General features: G+C 43.0%; 1 protein-coding gene across 1 annotated transcript in view; it reads left to right on the forward strand.

Annotated features, from left to right (window-relative positions):
- The first annotated feature begins 505 nt into the window (after nt 1–505).
- ZNF414 (zinc finger protein 414) overlaps nt 506–23,772 on the forward strand; it is a 69,838-nt gene continuing 46,571 nt past the window's right edge. The window contains exons 1-4 of the mRNA XM_056570591.1: nt 506–524; nt 17,700–17,829; nt 18,975–19,082; nt 23,108–23,213. Coding sequence (XP_056426566.1) covers nt 19,025–19,082; nt 23,108–23,213 — 164 coding nt within the window. The 5' untranslated portion in view covers nt 506–524; nt 17,700–17,829; nt 18,975–19,024. The remainder of the gene's footprint in view (nt 525–17,699; nt 17,830–18,974; nt 19,083–23,107; nt 23,214–23,772) is intronic.

Here is a 23,772-nt window from a genome sequence, read left to right on the forward strand (position 1 = left end):
GGGGACCCGGACCCATGAGGTACCAACCCAGGCGCTGACCATTGGCGAGGGGGGGGGGGGTGAACAGCGCATATACGCAATGTCTGTGCCCCCTTACTAGCAATGGGGAAACAGGGAACCGGAGTCCCTGAGTCCCCACCTGAAAACAGGAAAGAAAAAGGAATAAAAAACTAACACATTCCCTAACTAGGAAAATAATAAAACATAAGACCTGGCCTGGATAAATCCAGACCATGTCCACCTCCTTCAGACACTAAGCTTAAACTGATTACCTCAGGGCCTGGAGGCGGGTATATCCTGCTGGGAGGAGCCGACTTTCTTGTTGCCATAGTGTCACCTCCTAGAGACAGCAGCATACACCCACGGTCTGTGTCCCCCAATCGAGCCGATAGAGAAAACTATGATTGGGCAGTCAACATACAGGGTTATAGTCTATTCAGGAAGGATCGGACAAAACTGAAAGGGGGAGGAGTTTGTCTTTATGTAAAGTCCAGTCTGAAGGCCGCACTGCGGGAGGATATCTGGTAGGGAAACGATAATGTGGAGTAATTATGGGTGGAAATATATGGAGATAAAAATAAACAAATTCTGGTATGGGTTTGCTATAAGCCACCAAACATAATGGAAGAGGCCGAAGATCAATTATTGAGGCAAGTAAACAAGGCAGCAAATCAAAATGAGGTGATAATAATGGGGGACTTTAACTATCCTGATATAAACTGGAAGACTGAGACCTGTGAATCTCATAAAGGAAACAGGTTTCTGACTATAGCTAAAGACAATTATCTGTCTCAAATGGTGCAGGGCCCGACCAGAGGTGGCGCCCTACTGGACTTGATATTAACCAACCGACCTGACAGAGTAACTAATGCGCAAGTAGGATACCTAGGAAATAGTGATCATAATATAATACATTATAACTTGTTCTTCAATAAAGAAAATCTCTTGAGGGGCCACAAAAACAAATAACTTTAGGAAGGCAAAGTTCAATCAACTCCGAGAAGCCCATAACAATATAAAATGGGATAATGTCCTCAAAAACAAGAAAACTGTCTTAAACTCTCACTGTAAGATGTATATACCTCATGGGAATAAAAGGGTCAGAAGAGAAAACCAATATGGATGAATAAAAACATTAAGGGGGCAATAAATGACAAAAATAAAGCATTTAAACTACTTAAAACAGGACGGCAGTGAAGAAGCATTATCCCCTTAAGGACTCGGCCCAATTGGGCCTAAAGGACAATTTTATTTTTACGTTTTAATTTTTTCCTCATCGCCTTCACAAAATCATAACTTTTATATTTTCATCCACATACTAGTATGAGGGCTTGTTTTTTGCGCGACCAGTTGTCCATTGTAATGCCATCACTCACTTTACCATAAAATGTATGGCGCAACCAAAAAAATACTATTTGTGTGGGGAAATTAAAAAGAAAACCGCAATTTTGCTAATTTTGGAGGGTTTCATTTTCACGCCGCACAATTTACGGTAAAAATGACGTGTTATTTATTCTTTGGGTCAATATGGTTAAAATGATAAAAAATCACAAACTTTTTAACCAAATTAGTACGTTTAAGATCCCCCTATTTTGAAGACCTATAACTTTTAAATTTTTCGGTATAAGCGGCAGTATGATGGCTCATTTTTTGCACCGTGATCTGTACTTTTTATTGATACCATATTTGCTTATATAAAACTTAATGCATTTTTTATAAAAATTTTTGGGAATAAAATGTTATAAAAAAGCATCTATTTTGGCCTTTTTTTTATTTTTTAACGTTCACGCCATTCACCGTACGGTATCATTAACATTTTATTTGAACAGTTTAGATATTTACGCACACGGTGATACCAAATATGTATGTAAAAATATTTTTTAACACTTTTTTTAAATTACGTTTTTATTTTCCAATTTTTTTTACTTTTACTTTTATACTTTAATAATCCCCATAGGGAAATATTTATAGCAATCATTCGATTGTTAATGCTGTTCAGTGCTATCGGTCATCTTCTGCTCTGGTCTGCGGGAAGGCAGATCAGAGCAGAAGACTCCCGGAAGGCAGCGAAGGCAGGTGAGGGGACCTCCGTCTGCCGCGCTGGATGACCGCAGCGCTGCGGGCGATCTGATCATCCATTTAAGTGACAGAGATGCTGCAGATGCCGTGATCTGTATTGATCAAGGCCTCTGAGGGGTTAATGGCGGACATCCGCCATTACTGGTGGGTCCCTGGCTGCAATCAACAGCCGGGACCTGCCGTGCATGATCCGGGCATCGCTCCGATGCCCGCGGTTATGCTTTGGACGTAAATGTACGTCTTGGTGCGTTAAGTACCACCTCACCAGGAAGTACATTTATGTCCTTCGTCGTTAAGGGGTTAACCTGTTAAGGACCAAGGACGTACCGGTACGTCCTGAGTCCTTTCCCTTTCTATAACGCGCATCACAACGGCCGGGACCCGTGGCTAATAGCGCGCGGCAATGCCGCGCGCTATTAACCCTTTAGACGCGGCATTCAAAGTTGAACGCCACGTTTAAAGTGAAAGTAAATCACTGCTGGTTAGCTCACGGGGCTGTTCAGGATCGCCCTGGTGAAATTGCGGCATCCCGAACAGCTCTGGGACACGAGGAGGGTCTCCTACCTTTCCTCTTGGTGTCCGATCGCCGAATGACTGCTCAGTGCCTGAGATCCAGGCATGAGCAGTTAAGCGGCAGAATCATTGATCACTGGTTTCCCATGAGAAACCACTGATCAATGTAAAAGATCAGTGTGTGCAGTGTTATAGCTCCCTATGGGAGCTATAACATTGCAAAAAAAGTGAATAAAGATCATTTAACCCCTCCCCTAATACAAGTTTGAATCACCCCCCTTTTCCCATTTAAAAAAAAAATAAACTGTGCAAATAAAAATAAACATATGTGGTATTGGCGCGTGCGGAAATATCCGAATTATAAAAATATATAGTAACATAGTTCATAAGGTTGAAAAAAGACCAGAGTCCATCACGTTCAACCTATATCCCTAATGAGTCCCTACTGAGTTAATCCAGAGGAAGGCAAAAAAAAAATTCATACTAGAGGTAAAAATTCCTTCCCGACTCCAAATATGGCAGCCAGAATAAATCCCTGGATCAACCTTCTGTCCCTATAAATCTAGTATATACATAACCATCAATGTTATTACTCTCCAAAAATGCATCCAGACCCCTTTTAAATTCTTTTACAGAGTTCCCCATGACCACCTCCTCAGGCAGAGAATTCCACAGTCTCACTGCTCTTACAGTAAAGAAACCCCGTCTGTACTGGTGTAGAAACCTTCTTTCCTCTAAACGGAGAGGATGCCCCCTTGTTATAGATACAGTCCTGGGTATAAATAGATCATGGGAAAGATATTAGGTCTCCCCTAAGCCTTCTTTTTTCTAAACTAAATAACCTTAATTCTGATAATCTTTCTGGGTACTGTAGTCCTCCCATTCCCCATATTACCCTGCTTGCCAGTCTTTGAACCCTCTCCAGCTCCACTACATCTTTCTTGTACACTGGTGCCCAGTACTGTACACTGTATTCTATGTGTGGTCTGACTAGTGATTTGTACAGCGGTAGAATTATTTCCTTGTCATGGGCATCCATGCCCCTATTGATGCACCCCATGATTTTATTTGCCTTGGCCGCAGCTGCCCGACACTAGTCACTACAGCTAAATTTACTGTAAACTAAAACTCCCAAGTCCTTTTCCACATCAGTCGTCCCTAGTGTGCTCCCATTTAATACATAATCCCAGCCCGGATTTTTCCTCCCCATGTGCATTACCTTACATTTATCAGTGTTGAACCTCATCTGTCACTTCCCAGCCCAAATCTCCAACCTATCCAGATAAATAGGACAGGACCCAATACTGACCCCTGTGGTACCCCACTAGTTACAGTCACCCAATCAGAATAAGAACTATTAATAACCACACTCTGTTTCCTATCACTGAGCCAGTTACTTACCCACTTACACACATTCTCCCTCAGCCCGATCCTTCTCATTTTATGCACCAACTGTTTATGTGGAACCGTATCAAATGCTTTGGAAAAATCCAGATATATGACATCCAGCGATTTCCCATGGTCCAGTCTGGAGCTCTCCTCCTCATAAAAGCTGATCAGGTTAGTTTGACAGGACCGATCCCTCATAAATCCATGCTGATATGGAGTCATACATTTATTTGTATCAAGATATTCCAAAATAGCATCTCTTAGTTTAACCTCCGTTGTATGTAAATTGTTTGAGGGTTTTCTAACAGGCCTATAATTTCCGGGGTCATCTTTTGTCCCCTTTTTAAATATTGGCACCACATTTGCCATGCGTCATTCCTGGGGAACAGTCCCGGTTACTATAGAGTCCATGAATATTAAAAATAGAGGTCTGTCTATTACACTACTTAATTCCTTTAGAACATGGGGGTGAATGCCATCTGGACCTGGTGATTTGTCTATTTTGATTTTTTTGTAGGCGGCACTGTACTTCTTCCCGGGTTAGACAGATGACCTGTACTGGGGAGTTTACCTTACCTCGCTGTATTTCACCTGCCATTTCATTTTCCTCGGTGAATACAGTGGAGAAGTTTTTGTTTAATTTATTTGCTTTTTCCTGATCCCAGTTTATAATTTCTTCTCTATAATTTTTTTAAAGGGCCTACATATTCATTATTGACCTTTTTGCAATTTATATAGTTAAAAAAACATTTTGGGGTTAGTTTTACTCTCTTTGGCAATGAGTCTTTCTGTCTCTATTTTTGTAGCTTTTATCTGTTTTTTACATATTTTACATTTTTCTCTATAGCTTTTTAATGCTTCTTCACTGCTGTTCTCTTTTAGTAGTTTAAATGCTTTATTTTTGTCATTTATTGCCCCCTTCAACATTTTTATTCATCCATATTGGTTTTCTTTTATTTCTGACCCTTTTATTCCCGTTCAGACTACGGAATTTCCGCCGGAATTTTTGCTTTGAAATTTCCGGCAGAAATTCCCTTAACTATAATGCATAGTGTAGTGAATGGTTTTCCGTTCACAAATTCACACTTCGGAATTTGTGAAAGCGGAAAATCCGGATGAAAAATCCGCTAGAAAATTTCCGCCTGAAGAAAGGGGTTGCTCTTTCTTCAGGCGGAAATCCTAGCGGAACACACAGCAGTCTATAGGAGACTGCAGTGTCCGCGCGGTCCTAGCGCCGACTAATTCAGTCGGCGCAGGCGGAAAATTTCCGCCCGGAGATTCCGTAGTCTGAACCTAGCCTTACAGTGAGAGTTTAAGATATTTTTAAAAGTCTCCTATTTAGTGTCAGTATTCTTGTTTTGGGGACATTATCCCATTTTATATTGTGTTAAACCACACAGTCAATGGGGTGCACGCAAAATAATTTCAAAGTCCAAAATAGCGTATTTTTGGTCACTTTTTATATCATGAAAAAATTTATAAAAAGCGATCAACAAATCCAATCAATACAAAAATAGTACCGCTAAAAACTTCAGATCACTGTGCAAAAAAATGAGTCCTCATACCGCCCCATAAGTGGTAAAATAAAAAAGTTATAGGAGTCAGAATATGACCATTTTAAACGTATACATTTTTCTGCATGTAGTTATGATTTTTTTCAGAAGTACGACAAAATCAAACCTATATAAGTAGGGTATTATTTTAATCGTATGGACCTACAGAATAAAGAGAAGATGTCATTGTCACCAAAAAATTTACTGCGTAGAAACAGAAGCTCCCAAAAGTTACATAATGGTGGGGTTTTATTTTCAATTTTGTCTCACAATGATTTTTTTTTTTCCGTTTCACCGTAGATTTTTAGGTAAAATGACTGATGTCACTACAAAGTAGAATTGGTGGCGCAAAAAATAAGCCATCATATGGATTTTTAGGTGCAAAATTGAAAGGGTTATGATTTTTTAAAGGTAAGGAGGAAAAAATGAGAGTGCAAAAACGGAAAAAAACCCTGGTCCTTAAGGGGTTAAAGTGTCAGGTTCTTCACAGGCTATCCGCAGCAGATTATCTGCAGTGAAATCTCTACTGTTAAAAAACGCCACAGATACTATTGAATTTAAAGGAGAAATACGGCACTAAACTTTTAACTTTCCCTGTGCCCAGGCAGCAAAAAAACCCAAAAACTTTAACTCGCCTTCTTACGTTCCCCAGCTGCGCCGGAATCTGCATTCCCTTTCTCTGGCGCTGCTCGGCTGCCTGCTTCTTAGGCTTAGGAACGTGAGTTAGTTTTTGTGTTTTTGTTTCTGCAGCCCGGGCACAAGGAAAGTTAAAAGTTTAGCACTGCATTTCTCCTTTAATGGGATCCGCGGGTGATTTTCTGCTGCCAAAAACTTGCCACAGATATATTGCCCATTTAAAGGAAAACTGTCAGCAAGTTTACCCATACTAAACCCAGTACATTGGGTTATAGTGTGGGTGAACAGGAGTCTGTAACTTGCTCACTTACTTAGTAAAGTTTTGTTTAGGGCGAGTTTGCGTCTTCTAAAGTGTCCGCCATCCATCCCGGTTTTGCACACAGCAGGCGGGTCCCCTGCCTTAGATTTCACTTTGGGTTCAGGAGACAGGTGCCCAAATCCCGCCCCCCCCCCTCCCCTCCCCCTTGTTGCATATTCATTTCTTGTTTCTCCACTTCCTAATGACGTGGAGTTATCTGAGTTATCAGAGCGCATGCACACTTTCACTGCACAGAGCTATTCTGGGGACGCACAGCTCTCACGTCATCAGGAATGAGAGCTGTGTAAAACAAAACAGCGAATTCTACTGATTCCTCCTAAAAGGCCAGTAAGGGGGCTAAAAGTTTATTTTTATTACTTTTTATTAAATTTTATTTTTAAAACACCCATTAACCCCTTCCATATTAAAAATTTGAATCTCCCCTTTTTCCCAAATTCCATATAAAAAATATGTGACCATAATAAAAAATAAACGTGGTATGGCTGCGTGCGTAACTGTCCCAACTATAAAAATATAATGTTAATTAAACCGCACTGTCAATGGTGTACATGTAAATAAATAATTTTTTTTTTAATTCCAAAGTCCAAAACTGCGTATTTTTTGTTGCTTTGTATACCCTAATAAAATGTTTATAAAAAGCGATCAAAAAGTCCCATCAAAACAAAAATGGTACCGATAAAAACTACAGATCACGATGCAAAAAATAGCTCTCATCCCTGTATATGGAAAAATAAGTTATAGGGGTCAGAAGTAGGGATCGACCGATATTGATTTTTTTTAGGGCCGATAACTTATACCGGAATATCGGTATAAGTTATCGGCTATTTATCCCCCCCCCCCCCCCCGACACCGCTGCAGATCATTGATTTAAAGCGGGTGCTTTAAATCAATGAACTGCAGCGGCTTTTGCGGTGCCATAGACCACCGCCGCAACCCGCTTCTCTCCCCCTGCCTGTCTGGGGGTCCTCCTGAGTACCATCACCACCACCGCACCCCCCACCGCCGCACCGTGCCCCCCACCGCCGCACCCCCTCCGGCCCCATTGCCTCCCCCATCCCCGGTTTTATAATTACCTGTTCCCGGGGCCCACACTACATCTGGCTCCAGTGGCGTCCTCCTGAGCTGTCACCGTGCGCACTGACGGTGACCTCGCGTTGAGGACGTCCCTCATCATTGCGCACAGCGTAATGCAGTACACAGCAGGAGCCAGAAGTAGCGTGGACCCCGGCCCCCGGGAACAGATAATTATAAAACCGGGGATGGGGGAGGCAATGGGGCCGGTGGGGGGGCAGTCGCGGTGGGGTGGGTGGTCCAGAGCGGTGGGGGTGGTGCGGGGGGAATTATCGGCAAGGTAATTGACGATAACGCCCAAAATCGTGAATACCGGACGATAATATCGGCCAAACCATTAGTCGGTCGATCCTTAGTCAGAAGATGACAATTTTACACATACTAATTTTGGAGCATATAGTTATAAATTTTTTAACGTAGTATAAGAAAACCTAGGGCTGGGCGGTATACCGGTTCATACCGAATACCAAATTTTTTGGGCTGCACGATATGAATTCCCCCCCCCCCCCCATACCGCAATACCGGTTGTGCCCCTCCCCCTCGAATGTATTATCAGCCCAGCGCAGCGCCGTCCCCACATCAGGGAACTAATCCTATGTTACCCGCCAGCGCTGTTCTGCCCCCCCAATAAATTATCAGCCCAGCGTGGTACTACTCACATATGTCACCCGCAAGCACTGCCCTCCTCCTCTTTGTTGGGGGCCGCCGGGCATTGGAACTCCTATACTGTACGCCAGTGGTCTCCAACCTGCAGACCTCCAGATGTTGCAAAACTACAACTCTCAGCATGCCCGGATAGCAAACTGCTGTCTGGGCATGCTGGGAGTTGTAGTTTTGCAACAGCTGGAGGTCCGAAGGTTTGAGACCACTTCTGTACGCTGTATCCCTATGCACAGGCTGCAAAAGATAAAGAAGATAAACTGTAACTCACCTACGTCGGCCACACGCTGGGGATTTGAACATCCCACCCCGGCCAGTGATAGGCTGAGCCCACTGTCATGTAAGGAGCTCTGGCCGGCTTCTTACATGACAGTGCGCTCAGCCTATGCCGGTGATAGGCTGACGGCTGTCCGACGTTCCAGTCCCCAGCGTGTGGCCGACGTATGTGAGTTACAGTTTATTTTCTGTATCTTTTGCAGCCCGGGCATAGGGATACAGCGTACAGCAGTGGTCTCCAACCTGCGGACCTCCAGCTGTTTCAAAACTACACCTCCCAGCATGCCCGGATAGCCATTGGCCGAACACCGCGCGTGGGTCACATGATTGGGGGGGAGCCGAACACCGCGGGGGGGGGGTGAAAATATCGTTATATACCGTGGAACCGCCGTAAGTTAAAAAAATACTGTGATACGCATATTTGGTCATACCGCCCAGCCCTAAGAAAGCCTATATAAATTAGGTATCCTTATAATCGTATGGACCTATAGAATAAAGATATGGTGTCATTTTTACTAAAAAGTGCACTGCACAGAATGGGAAGCCCCCAAAGGTTACAAAAGTGTTTTTTTCTAATTTTGTCCCACAAAAATTTTTTTTCTGGTTTCGCCGTAGTTTGTGGTGAAATGATTGATGGGTTAAACACTGATTTTTTTTTTTTTTTTTTTTTTTGTGGGTCAGGCTTGAGATCACATGCATGTTACAGGAATGAAACAAATGGCGCTGTACGATTACGGATGGTGCATAATATGGAGTGCTTCTTGATAGAAATACTTGGCTAGATCTTGTTTAGAAGGTGCTTGTATTGTGTGAATTAATGTCACTGAATAAATCTAAACGCAGGTTGAATATCTAATAGGGTGCGTTCACACACTGCGACAAATGACTGCAAGAGCTTACTGACATAACTGTACTATTCCATATTTTTACTACTGATTCCAATAGGCCGCAAAATCTGCTGAAGCAGAAAAAACCCAGGGTGTATTCACATGTGGCTGACTTGGACAAAATGTTGTGACTGTCCCAAACAAGTGAACGGAGCTAGCGCTAGGAACTGATCTATGCAACAAACCCGCCAGATGTGAACATATCATGAGGGGCGGGTTGTGTATATTCAGGGCAGCACACAGGTAGATAAAGCCGCAGCCCGCCCCCTGGTGTGCACTGCTGGAATCACTCGCTTTGGAGGGTCGTGCACACAGGCGCGTCTCCTATGGCGGAGGCCTTTTAGTTCTCTGAGGAAACGAGATGAACCCCCACCCTCTCCCCTCCCTCTCTATAATCTCGCGATATCAGGATACCCAAAATGGCTCCTTTGTGACACAGCTGAGAGAAGCGTCCACCCGGATGTATAGTATATAGTGTCCTACGAGGCGGGCAAGCAATGGTAAGTGAGGATATCGGGCAGGGGCACACCCGGGAAATAGGGTGCGCTGTGTCAGTAGGCGATACCACATGTAGTTCTGCAGAATACACTGGGGGCGCTGCACGTCTGGGGTATTGACTTATAAACCGTATTGTAAAAGCCCCGGCTCGGCCAGCTGGCTATGTTCCAGGAGGCTAGACGGGGCTTGTGGCGGCTCGCGGCCATTGTCCGCTGTGTGACCAGCGCTGGGCCGGTGTCCTGTAGGGATGGAGCATGCGCACTGTGCAGAAGTCTTCGGGCCCGGCTGGTGCCCTGTATTCAATGGGTGGCATCACTGTGTCTGCTAAGAGTACCTTCACATGTACAGGATCTGCTGCATATTTTGTGCAGCTGATTTTACTACCCATTAACCACTTGGGGACTGCAGGTATTTGACCAAGGGCATACCTGACTGACCAACCAATAGCAAATTGGGGGGGGGGGGGGGGAGTTAAAGTTTGGTTCCCTGTTCAGAACGGGGTGACCGGCGCTGGAGGTCCATTTACCATTGGCGGCGGGCAGCAGAGGATGGCGATACGGCTCCCTGGTGCGGTGATCCTACGGAAGCCGGTGAGTAGTTGCCTAGCAACATCTGGAGGGCTACAGTTTTGAGACCACTGTACAGTGGTCTCTAAACTGACCCTCTAAATATTGCTAAACAACAACTCCCAGCATGCCCAGACAACAGTTTGCTGTCTGGGCATGCTGGGATTTGTAGTTTTGCAACATCTGGAGGGCCACAGTTTGGAGATCATTGTGCGGTGGTCTCTAAACTGTGGCCCTTCAGATGTTGCAAAACTGCAACGCCCAGCATACACGAATGGCAAACGGCTGTCTCGCCATGCTGGGAGTTGTAGTTGCGTTCCTCCAGCTGTTGCATGTCCTTAAGCGATCAGTACATGCTGGGAGTTGTAGTTTTGAAACAGCTGGATGTTTGCCCCCCCCCCCACAATGTGAATGTACAGGGTACATTAACACGGACAAGTTTACAGTAAGTTTCCTGCTTCAAGTTTGGGCTGCAGCAAATTTTCCACCGCAGCTCAAACTCCTAGTGGGAAACTCTCTGTAAACCGCCGCCAATGCAAATGTACCCTAAAAACACTACACTACCACATAATAAAGGATAAAACACTACATATACACCCCCTTACACTGCCCCCCCCCAATAAAAATGAAAAACTTATTGTACAACAGTGTTTACAAATTGGAGCCTCCAGCTGTTACAAAACAACAATTCCCAGTATTTCCGGACAGCCACTGACTGTCCAGGCATGCTGGGAATTTAGCAACAGCTGGAGGCACTCTGTTTGGGAATCACTGGCGTAGAATACCCCTATGTCCACCCCTATGCAATCCCTAATTTAGTCCTCAAATGCGCATGGCGCTCTCTCACTTCGGAGCCCTGTCGTATTTCAAGGAAACAGTTTAGAGCCACATATGGGGTATTTCTGTACTCGGGAGAAAAAAAGACCCCCAAAATTTGTAACGCAATTTCTCCTGAGTACGGAAATACCCCATATGTGGGCGTAAAATGCTCTGCGGACGCACAACAAGGCTCAGGAGTGAGAGCGCACTATGTACATTTGAGGCCTAAATTGGTGGTTTGCACAGGGGTGGCTGATTTTACAGCGGTTCTGACATAAACGCAAAAAAATACCCAATTGTGACCACATTTTGGAAACTACACCCCTCATGGAACGTAACAATGGGGTATAGTGAGCCCTAACACCCCACAGGTGTTTGACGAATTTTCATTAAAGTTGGATGGGAAAATTAAGAAAATTTGTTTTCACTAAAATGCTGGTGTTACCCTAAATTTTTCATTTTCACAAGGGAAAATAGGAAAAAAGTCCCCCAAAAATTTGTAACCCCATTTCTTTTGAGTATATAAATTAGGGCTGCAAAGATTAATTGATAAAATCAATTAAATTTGATAACGGGATTCTTTGTCGACGAATCCAGTTATCGAATAATCGCCCGTCCGCGGCGGCAGTGAATAAATGAATGAAGCTGACTTGTCCCGCATGTAGGCTTCATTCATTCACCGCCTGACATATCGCTGCTGCTCTGCTCCTAGCACAATTAGCGCAGTGCCGGGACATGTCTATTCTTTGCTGCTCATCTCTGTACCAGACGGAGATGAGCAGCAGAGAATAGACATGTCCCGGCGGTGCGCCAATTGCGCTAGGAGTAGAGCAGCAGCAGGGACATGTCGGGCGCAGGGGTGAATGGAAGTATCCGGCCAATACTAGCAGTTTGCATGGTATCGGGGACTCTGTTCAGTGTCCCCGATAGCAAAATCGATACCTGCTTCTCCCGTTCTCCCGTCCCATGGAGGAGCATGTGACACACACGTCACTCCACCTCCTCCCCCGCGCCCAGCGTAACGCTACGGAGGAAGCAGAGTGACTTGTATGTCACATGCTCCTCCATAGGACGACATGATGCGGACGGGAGAACGGGGCAGAGGACAGCCGCAGGTGAGTGCTGTCTACTGGAGGGGCTGCTACTAATGTCTACGTGGGGTTGCCCTGCTGTCTAAAGGGGGGCCTGCTGCCTATAGGCGGGGGAACAAGGGTACAATGCTCTGCACATACACCCATCTGTATAGGAATGTACATACACTGCTATACACACGTGTGTGTGTGTGGGGGGGGGGGGTTATGTGCAGACTGCATAGCATTGCACCCTAGGGTCTGTAAAAGCAATACTCTGCACATACCCCCATGTGTATAGAAGTGCTATATAAAAAAAAAAAAGCAACAAAAAAAAGTAAATGAACCGCTCCCCCAATAAAAATTAGCTCCCCCTTTTCCTATTGCTATACAAATAAAGTAAAATAACTTTTTCTTTTACATATTTGATACTACCGCATGGGTAACTGTCTGAACTATTAAAATATTAGCGAATCATTAACATTTTCTTTTAATAGTTCAGATAGTTACCCATGCGGCAATATCAAATTTACGCTGGTTTCTGTACAGGATCATTTATAATGACAGCAACCGGCGTAAACGTAAAAAAAAAAAAATCTAAAATTGCTGCTATTTGCTCACATCACATGCTAGAAACTTTTAATATGGCCATAGTACATCATTTTTCAAGTAGAATCAGCTGAACCCCTTGTTTTTGGCATTTAGAATTTTTTTCCGATTAATCGATGAAATAATCGGCAACTAATCGATAATTAAATAATAATAATAAATTTACACATCCGACTTTAACTAAAAGTTGTCAAACACCTGTGGTGTGTTAAGGCTCACTGGGCCCCTTGGTACATGCCTTGAGGGGTGTAGTTTCCAAAATAGTATGCCATGTGTTTTTTTTATTTTTATTTTTTTTGCTGTTCTGGCACAATAGGGGCTTCCTAAATGCGACATGCCCCCAAAAACCATTTCAGCAAAATTCACTCTTCAAAATCACATTGTCGCTCTGAGCCCTCTACTGCGCCCGCCAAACACTTGACATACACATATGAGGTATTTCCTTACTCAAGAGAAATTGGGTTACACATGTTGGGGGGCTTTTTCTCCTATTACCACTTTTAAAAATACAAAAACTGGGTCTACAAGAACATGCGAGTGTAAAAAATGAAGATTTTGAATTTTCTCCTTCAATTTGCTGCTATTCCTGTGAAACACCTAAAGGGTTAACAAACTTTCTGAATGACATTTTGAATACTTTGAGGGGTGCAGTTTTTATAGTGGGGTAATTTATGGGGTATTTCTAATATGAAGACCCTTCAAATCCACTTCAAATACTGAACTGGTCCCTGAAAAATTCCGATTGTAAAAATATTGTAAAAAATTGGAAAATTGCTGCTGTACTTTGAAGCCCTCTGGTGTCTTCCAAAAGTAAAAACATGTCAACTTTATGATGCAAACATAAAGTAGAAATATTGTATTTGTGAATCAATATAATTTATTTGGAATGTCTATTTTCCTTATAAGCAGAGAGTTTCAAAGTTAGAAAAATGCACAATTTTAAATTTTTTTTCACCAAATTTTGGAAATTTTTCACCAAGAAATGGAATAAAAAAAGATACATACCTGTCGCTGCTCCCCCATGCCACTGGTAACCCACTCTGGGCTCCGCCCCGATCCTCTTCCTGGTTGCCGGTGGTGAGTCGTACCTGCCTTGACCGGCGATAGGCTGAGCGGCAGTGTGATGTTTTCACCTCAGCACTGGTCTTCTTCCTGGTGCTAGGCTGAATGGCAGTGTGACGTTTCCAGTCCTAGGGCCAGGAAGAAGACCAGTGCTGGGATGAAAACGTCACACTGCCGCTCAGCCTATCGCCGGCCGAAGTGGGACTTTGCTGTGGCTAGTGATTGGCGGAGTGCAGTATGACTCACTGGCAACAACCTGGAAGAGGATTGTGGCATGCTGGAGCAGGTTTCCGGAGGCATCGGGGGAGCGACAGCAGGTATACTTTATTTTTATTTATTTATTTATTTATTTTTACTGCCGGCAGTCTGAAGCAGAATTTTTACATCCTGGAGTACTCCTTTAACATCAATGGGTAGCAGAATCAGCTGCAAAAATATGCTGCAGATCCTGTATGTGTGAATGTACCCTTATAAAGGAAATAAATGGTCCTACAAAAAATTATGGAGGACTTTGTGCAACTTCTGGCAATAGGGTAGTGTACACTGCATGAACTAGATATGTTACTTGACCACACTGTGAAACAATGTGCTTGAATTTTAGTGGAATTCTGTGTTCAGATAACACAGAATCTGCCACAGCAATTCCATCAGCAAGCTTTGCAGTAAGCAGGGTTCCTAACGCTGGGGTCCCCCACGATCTCCTGTATGGAGCCACCACACCCCCTCCATATATCTCTATGGGTGAGCTGAAGATAGCTGGCTCTCCCACAGAGATATATGGAGGGGGTGTGACGCGCCGGAGAAGTTATCATTATGGGAGACTTCAATCTTTTGGATATAAACTGGAAAACCAAAATAGCTAGTTCTGCCTAGTGCTGGGCGGTGTGACCTAAAATTAATATCACAGTATTTTTTGAATGATGGCGGTATCACGGTATTACCGCTCGAGGAGTCATGGTATCACGGTAGTACCGCTCGCGTTGAGGAGCCAACGCGGAGGGAGGCCATTTTGGATTTAGTATTCACAAATGGGGACTTGCTATATGTTGTTGTAGGCGAAAGCTTGGGATCTAGTGATCACCGGTCAGTGTGGTTAACCCCTTAAGGACCCGGGGTTTTTCCGTTTTTGCACTTTAGTTTTTTCCTCCTCACCTTTTAAAAATCATGACCCTTTCAATTTTGCACCTAAAAATCCATATGATGGCTTATTTTTTGCGCCACCAATTCTACTTTGTAATGACATCAGTCATTTTACCCAAAAATCTATGGTGAAATGAAAAAAAAATCATTGTGCGACTAAATTGAAGAAAAAACACCATTTTGTAACTTTTGGGGGATTCCGTTTCTACGCAGTACATTTGTCAGTAAAAATGACACCTTATCTTTATTCTGTAGGTCCATACGGTTAAAATAATGCCTTACTTATATAGGTTTGATTTTGTCGTACTTCTGAAAAAAATCATAACTACATTCAAGAAAATGTATACGTTTAAAATGTACTTTCTGACCCCTATAACTTTTTTTTTACCGCATATGGGACGGTATGATGGCTCATTTTTTTGTGCCGTGATCTGAAGTTTTTAGCGGTACCATTTTTGTATTGATCAGACTTTTTGATCGCTTTTTATTAATTTTTTCATGATGTAAAAAGTGACCAAAAATACGTTATTTTGGACTTTGGAATTTTTTTGCGTGTACGCCATTGACCATGCCGTTTAATTAATGATATGTTTTTATAGTTCAGGCATTTACGCATGCTGCGATACCACATATGTTTATATTTTTATTTACATGTATTTTTTTTTTAATGGGAAAAGGGGGGTGATTTGGACTTTTATTAGGGAAAGGGTTAAATCACATTTATTAATTTTTTTGTTTACACTTTTTTTTTTGCAGTTTTTATAGCTCCCATAGGGGGCTATAGCACTGCACACACTGATCTTATACACTGTTCACTGCAAAGCCATAGCTTTGCATTGATCAGTGTTATCAGCAGTCGATTGCTCAAGCCTGCATCTCAGGCTTGAGCAATCAAGCGCCGAAGGGACGTGCCGGAGGAAGGTGAGTGACCCTCCTCTCGCGTCCCAGCTGATCGGGACACCGCATTTCCACTGTGGTGGTCCCAATCAGCCCCACTGAGCAGCCGGGAAACTTTTACTTTCGTTTTAGATGCGGCGTTCAACTTTGAACGCCGCGTCTAAAGGGTTAATAGCGCGGGACACGGCGATCGTTGCCGTGTGCTATTATTCCCGGCTTCAGTTACATGCCTGGACCGACCCGATATGATACGGGGTCTCCTGGTGACCCCGCGTTATATCGCAGGAGCCAGCCAAGGTCGTAAATATACGTCATTGGTCGTTAAGGGGTTAATATAAGAACAGTGAAGGACCAGGGTTTTTTCCATTTTTGCACTTTCGTTTTTTGCTCTTTGCCTTTAAAAAAATCATATCTCTTTCAATTTTGCACCTAAAAATCCATATAATGGCTTATTTTTTGCGCCACCAATTCTATTTTGTAATGACGTCAGTCATTTTGCCCAAAAATCTACGGTGAAAGGGAAAAAAAAATAATTGTGCGACAAAATTGAAAGAAAAACGCAGTTTTGTAATTTTTGGGGGCTTCCGTTTCTACATAGTACATTTTTTGGTAAAAATGACACCTTATCATTATTCTGTAGGTCCATACAATTAAAATGATACCCTACTTATATAGGTTTGATTTTGTCGTACTTCAGGAAAAAAATCATAACTACATGCAGGAAAATTAATACGTTTAAAATTGTCATCTTCTGACCCCTATAACTTTTTTATTTTTCCGCGTATGGGGCGGTATGAGGGCTCATTTTTTGCGCCGTGATCTGACGTTTTTAACGGTACCATTTCTGCATTGATAGGACCATTTTTTGTGCGTACGCCATTGACCGTGCAGTTTAATTAACGATATATTTTTATAATTCGGACATTTCCGCACGCGGTGATGTTTTTATTTTTATTTACACTTTTTTTTTATGAGAAAAGGGGGGTGATTCAAACTTTTAATAGAGGAGGTGTTAAATGATCTTTATTCACTTTTCTTTCACTTCTTTTTTGCAGTGTTATAGCTCCCATATGGACTTATAACACTGCACACACTGATCATTGTTATCCCATAGGGACCTATAACACTGCACACACTGATCTTTTACATTGATCACTGGTTTCTCATAATGATCGATGATTCTGCCGCTTGACTGCTCATGCCTGGATCTCAGGCACTGAGCAGTCATTCGGCGATCGGACAGCGAGGAGGCAGGTAGGGACCCTCCGGCTGTCCTGTAAGCTGTTCAGGATGCCGCGATTTCGCCGTGACTATCCTGAACAGCTCACGGAGCTAACCGGCAGTTTTTACTTTCACTTTTAGCCGCGTGGCTCAGCTTTGAGCGCGCGGCTAAAGGGTTAATAGTGCGCGGCACCGCGATCAGTGCCGCGCGCTATTTGCGGCCGGGTCCCGGCTTCACTATGACGCCATTATATCACATTATATCACGGGAGCGGGACCAAGGACTTACTCGTACGTCCTTGGGCCTTAAGGGGTTAAGACCCAAATGAGCTGTGTCCTTAAAGGGTTAACTGCTGCTTTGTATACAATAAAGATATTATTTTGTTTTGCTGTGCAAAGATCTAATGAAGTAATATGCATATATTTTCTTCTAGGAAAAACAAGAAGAACAACCCTCAGAGGCACAAACTGCAGATACAGTTCCTTCTACACCCCAGTCTGTAAGAGGGGTCAAAGTTGAAACCAAGAGACCAAGAGAAAGAAAGAAGAGCCTCTTGCCCTCAAGTATGTATAGTGAATAGACATGCAAGAAAGAGAAAGACGAGCAGTCCATGTGGCAAATCTTAAAAGAAGAAAGGGGTGGGGGTGCCGTGTGCAACCTATAGTGCTTTTATGTTGGCCTATTTCAAAATAGTTCCAGCTTCCTGTATGCAGCTCTAAGGGACAAGGGAACAAGTAAGGATGCCTGCATCCGTTATATAGGCAAAACATTTTTACACTGGAGGACCACCCAAGTCTTCCCAATATTTGGAGTGTACATAGTGAACTTGAGCACACTATTTTATATACAACATACATAACTTAACCAGGAATAAAAAGGTGTTCTAATGTACAGTACTACAATCCTGAGAAATGTAGTTTGTTCATTAAGGGTTTATTCACGTGTACAGTATTCTGCACAGATTTGATGCCCAGGATTTCAAGCTGTGTTCAGTTTACATTGAAATCTGCAGCAGAAAATCTGCACAGAATACTGTACGTGTGAATGGACCATAATGTTTATCCTTCCAGTAGTTAACACTGCTGAAGTTGAGTTGTTCTTTTCTAACAGTTCTGTCTGCTGACACCTCTGTCTGTCTCAGGAACTGTCCAGAGCAGGATAGGTTTGCTATGGGGATTTGCTCCTACTCTGTGCAGTTCCTGAGACAAGCAGAGATGTCAGCAGAGAGCACTGTTGTCAGACAGAAAATAACTCCACTTCATCTGCTGATAACTACTGGAAGGATTAAGATTTTTTTTTAATAAAAGTAATTTACAAATCTGTTTAACTTTCTGGAGCCAGTTGATATAAAAATGTGTTTTTCCTGAAGTACCCCTATGATAGGATCATGTCTGCCTTGATTCCAGGGAAGGCAAGGTGTTATATGAAGCAGGTTCATCACCTCACCAGTTGGGCATCCCCAATATAGTCTATATAAGAAGACCCAGCATTGTTCGTTCTTCAGTGGTCCCAACAGAGCTCTGTCTCCCTTCTACATGCAAGGAGAGAGCTTGATGCATGGTCTGTGACAGCCTGGCTCTATGCAAAACCTCATTGTCACCTTTAAGTTGCCATGGAGCAGAGTTTGTTGTGGCAGTAGATTTTCGTATAATCTGGAAAATCTCTTATGAAGATGTTCAATAATATATTTTTTTTTTTACTGTCTTAGGAAGGGGTCACCGATGTTCTACATATGGCTGTAACCGTACATTTCTCAACATGCAGGATCTTATACATCACGTGTCTGTTCACTATAGACCCACCCAGTCTATGCAAGGTAAGATGTGTGTCTCTTTCACTCTCCTAGAATACAACGATCAACTGCATTCGTGAAATTTTAGAACAGCAGCAGTCCAGGGAGCTGGAGACAAATCTATTGATAAAACTCATGTCATAACCTCCAATTCTATGACGGGATGTGCTGCATAATTTGCAGCAAATTCAACTATGCATTTTCATGATTGTTTATTGCAAAATACAACCATATCAGGCATCTACAACAATATCAGCCTTTGGCTGTCCGGGCATGCTGAGAATTGTAGGTTTGCAACAGTGGGAGGCACCCTGGTTGGGAAACACTGTTCTACATGTGTGTGTATGTATGTATGTATATATATCATATAATATATATAATTTCTCTTGTGGCCATCTTGGCTGTGTGATGTCCCAGTACGGGATATAGTCCCGTACAGTACTTAGGCCCTGTCAGGTTGAGTCCCTCTGTGCCCTATGGGCTCTCCTGCAGCATCTCCCCCATAGTGTTATATGTATTATGTATAAATGACCTTTGAGTTAGTCACACGATAATGTAGTCACATGTTTGTTACCCAGAGAGCACCAGGTGTCCTGCAGCTTGACCTACGGGCTCCTTGCTCAGCCCCCCTTTATATGGAAGGGAGGAGCTGCAATCTGCCTCTCTTGTGATTCACTTCTGCTAACGTCTCAGAGCATATCTGGAGGCCTTAAGCCTAAATTACAGCTACAAGTCAGTAAGTCAAGTCATCTCTGTCTGCTGTCACTATCTTCAGTCAAATCTATTGTAGTCAGCGTGGCTATCCTAAAGTCTGTCAAGTCACTGCAAGTCCCAGCAAGCTGCAAGGTCCCCTCCTTGTTACTGGTGACCTCCCTGGGATCCTGGCCTAGCTTTAAAGACTGTACCATCTGTCTACCTCAGTACAGCTACCGTTAACCCTAACCTGGTCTTGGACTATTTTTATCCTGCCTAACCTAGGGATAGCGGAGCAACTTGGGGTGGTTACTTAGGAAAACCACGCCCTGGCGTCACGAACATTTAGGGGGTTAACAACATCTGCTCCACATACCTCATTGCACCCCCGTTGCACACCACAGCTGCATATATGCATATTCTGTCCCTGTGGGATACATTTACCGAGCAATGGTCTTGCACACATGCTGGCACTTATTTTTATTGTATCTTAGATTAAGGAGTATTGTTTCAATAAATGACATGGTAGTGCACTTGGAGAACTCCTCTTTTCCCTTATTCTTTACTTTGTACAGTCGCAATACTCACACACGCCTAAAGACGCACTCTGAACAAGGTTGAAAGTGATCAGTGTCAGAGCATGTCCACACAGGAAGAAAATGATGCAGATTTAGACTTTATTTAGAATATGCATTTTCAGCTTTGGCTGCTGATCCACTGCAAAATTCATAATAATGTGTAGTTATTGTGGGGAAGATACACAATAGATCTGCAACATAAATTGACCCTGTGAAATTAATATTTGCCTTGCAAGTGAATTTCGCCGTGTATTCTGTATGGGTTGTTTCGTGCAACATGTGGATGAGGTTTATAAAGTTTCAACTTTGTTCCTACTGTAAACACTGCAGGATTCTCAAGTGGTGTGTGGCTGGATGTGCCCGCTGGACAATAGGGTCTGATGGCTTGAAAGATTTGTGTGGGCCAGTACACAGGTGTGCTTTGTAGCTGGTATATTTAAATAGCTTTATCTTTGGTTCCATGCATGGCGAGGTGCTGAAGTTGTTTATAGGTTTGCCAAGGAATACAGCAAACGTGGTGTGATTTAAAGGGGTTATCCAGGCAAAGACATTAGAGATGAGCAAACTTACAGTAAATTCGATTCGTCATGAACTTCTCTGCTCGGCAGTTGATGACTTATCCTGCATAAATTAGTTCAGCTTTCTGGTTGCTCCCATGGGCTGGAAAAGGTGCATACAGTCCTAGGAGACTCTTTCCTAGGACTGTATCCATCTTTTCCTGCCCACCGGAACACCTGAAAGCTGAACTAATTTATGCAGGATAAGTCATCAACTGCCGAGCCGAGAAGTTCGTGACGAATCGAATTTACTGTAAGTTCGCTCATCTCTAAAAGACATCTTATCCCCTATCCAAAGGATAGTGGATAAGATGTATAATCGTGTCTCCATTCCCGGAAAGAAAAAGCTTTCAGAGACTGGAGACGCAGCCCTGCATAGAATGCGATCGTGGGAAGGTCCCAGCGGTGGGGCCCCCCGTGATCAGAAATCTTATTTTATATCCTTTTGGATAGGGGATAAGATGTCTTGGCCTGGATAACCCCTTAAAGCCTGACTCATGACTTCTCTGGCACTTTATTATTGTATTGAATGTGCTGGGGACATTTTTAATAATTACACTAATGTAGTCTAAGGTGATACAAGGTGCTCAATCCCAAGTGCAGTTGTGCACCTACATTGGAGAATAACCTAGAATTGCAGTCCAAAAGCCGGCCTTACCTAAAGACAAAGGGGGAGGGGGTATTCTACTGCAGGGCTACAAGCTAACAGCCCTGAGACAAACGATTGACTGGGCACACAATATATAAATCTAATTCCTAACTAGTATTGGCTTTGGACACCTTGCACCCTATTTAGCTACTAGAGACCAGTCTGTCTTGGCACCTTGGGACACAGTAATGGCTTAAAAGGAGATACATTTGGCTCTAAGTTCTTTCCAGGCTATTATAAGGCCCTATTCTGGGCATTAAGAGAACAGGACTCTTTATTTTCTTCATTGCACTAACTGCTTCACCTAAAAGAATCAGGATACTGGGGAATGAGGTAAATAGTACATTGTCTCATCATTCCTGGGAAATGCATTCTGCAAAAGGGATATTAATAAAGTCCTGTAATTTGCAAGGTGAGCCTCCATGCATTGCACATCTCACAGCTCAGACTGATATCTGGCATTATCTGGTGATATCTCAGCCCATTTCTATACAGTTATTGCAGTATGGCCGGGCACATCATCCTGCTACAGAGATCACTGTCTTTGAAAAATACTGTTGTCACAAAGGGTGATAGGTAGGTGGTAAGTGTCAAAGTAATCCACATGAATGTCAGGAACCACACACCTTGGGTGATCCGGTTACCAGTTATCTTTCCTTGGACCATGCATGTATGGTAGGTACTAAACACTGTAATACCCCACAAGATCTGCCACTTAGGAGATGCTCTAACCCAGTCATCTAGGTTTGTCAGTCACTTGTATCCTTATTCTTGCCCATTTTTCATGCTTCCAACTCATAAACATTAAGCACAGACTGTTCACATGCTCCCCAATATAGTTCCCTCCCTGACAGCCAACATTGTCATAAGATCACCGTAAAAAAAGAAACTGAGGAGGCACAGTTCATGAATGAAGGAAATGTAGAAGGATTATATATGGAGGCAACTGAACGATAAGATGCATGGAATGTAACCGGTGGTGCACGGATAGGAATCAAAAGTACAAACATTAGCAGTAAATAAGACGGGATGATCCTGCACTCACCGCGTTCATCGCTGGGTCAGAAGAGGCACACGGAAGGAATGCGGGTGGAGAGGTAGACGGGGGCTCAGAGGCAAACACCGGTGGTTTCATGTTAATTAGCACTTCATCCGGCCTCCGTGGAGGTGGTTTCATGTTAATTAGCACTTTATCCGGCCTCCGTGGAGGTGGTTTCATGCTAATTAGCCCTTCATCCGGCCTCCGTGGAGGTGGTTTCATGTTAATTAGCCCTTCATCCGGCCTCCGTGGAGGTGGTTTCATGTTAATTAGCACTTTATCCGGCCTCCGTGGAGGTGGTTTCATGCTAATTAGCCCTTCATCCCTGTCTATCAATAATATATTCCAGAAGCTTGACCAGTTATGCATTTATGAAAAGCTATTTCATATGATAGGAATATTTACTAAGTGCCTAATGTGAGATGTTTGTTCTTCCTGTTAAAGATATAAATAGTGCTACAAATGTAACTTTTGGTTCACTTACCTGTTTATCCCAGTTTTCTAAAGTAAATTATTTTTTTTCCTTCGAGCAGATAAAAAGTTCATTTGCTCAGTTACTGGGTGTGGTGAAAGGCTAGACAGCATGCAAGGCCTCATGAGCCATCTGAAAGTCCATTACAAGCCTAACCGCTACTTCAAGTAAGTTCCTGGATTGAACATCTTTTCTTATTCCTGGTTAGCTGCCTTACCAAATCTATATGTATTTTTGGTGAATGAAAATGCAAGTTGTTACTTTCCATAAATCACCTGTTTATCAATTTATTCACTAACATCAGAGGGGGTATACTAGAAAGTCAAACCTTATTGTAACTTTAGTCTCTGGGGCATTGATATGAACAATATATATAAATTGTAAATATCTTTTGAGGTACTTGTCCAGTTTACAGAGAACTGTTTTCAAACCATTACTTCACCCTCACTGTGCCGAATGCGGGGCAGGATTCTGCAACATTGCGTTTGTATGCTAATAGCGCTTGCAAAGCTGGCTATGCTAGAGACCTTTACACAGAATATGATGCTGCACTGCTCTAGAGGGCAAAAACAAGTTTTGTTATAGAGCACCTTTTATTGTGCATCAGATTAGCCAAGCACGCTATTCTATTAGCACAGCTCGCTTTGCCAGCTACATGTACCCAAGGTGCATAAAATGATCTGTATATATACAGATAACAGGCAATACATTACAGGGATGAGAGGC

This window comes from Hyla sarda, chromosome 1 (assembly GCF_029499605.1).
Source record: "Hyla sarda isolate aHylSar1 chromosome 1, aHylSar1.hap1, whole genome shotgun sequence".
In the NCBI taxonomy this organism is placed as follows: domain Eukaryota; kingdom Metazoa; phylum Chordata; class Amphibia; order Anura; family Hylidae; genus Hyla; species Hyla sarda.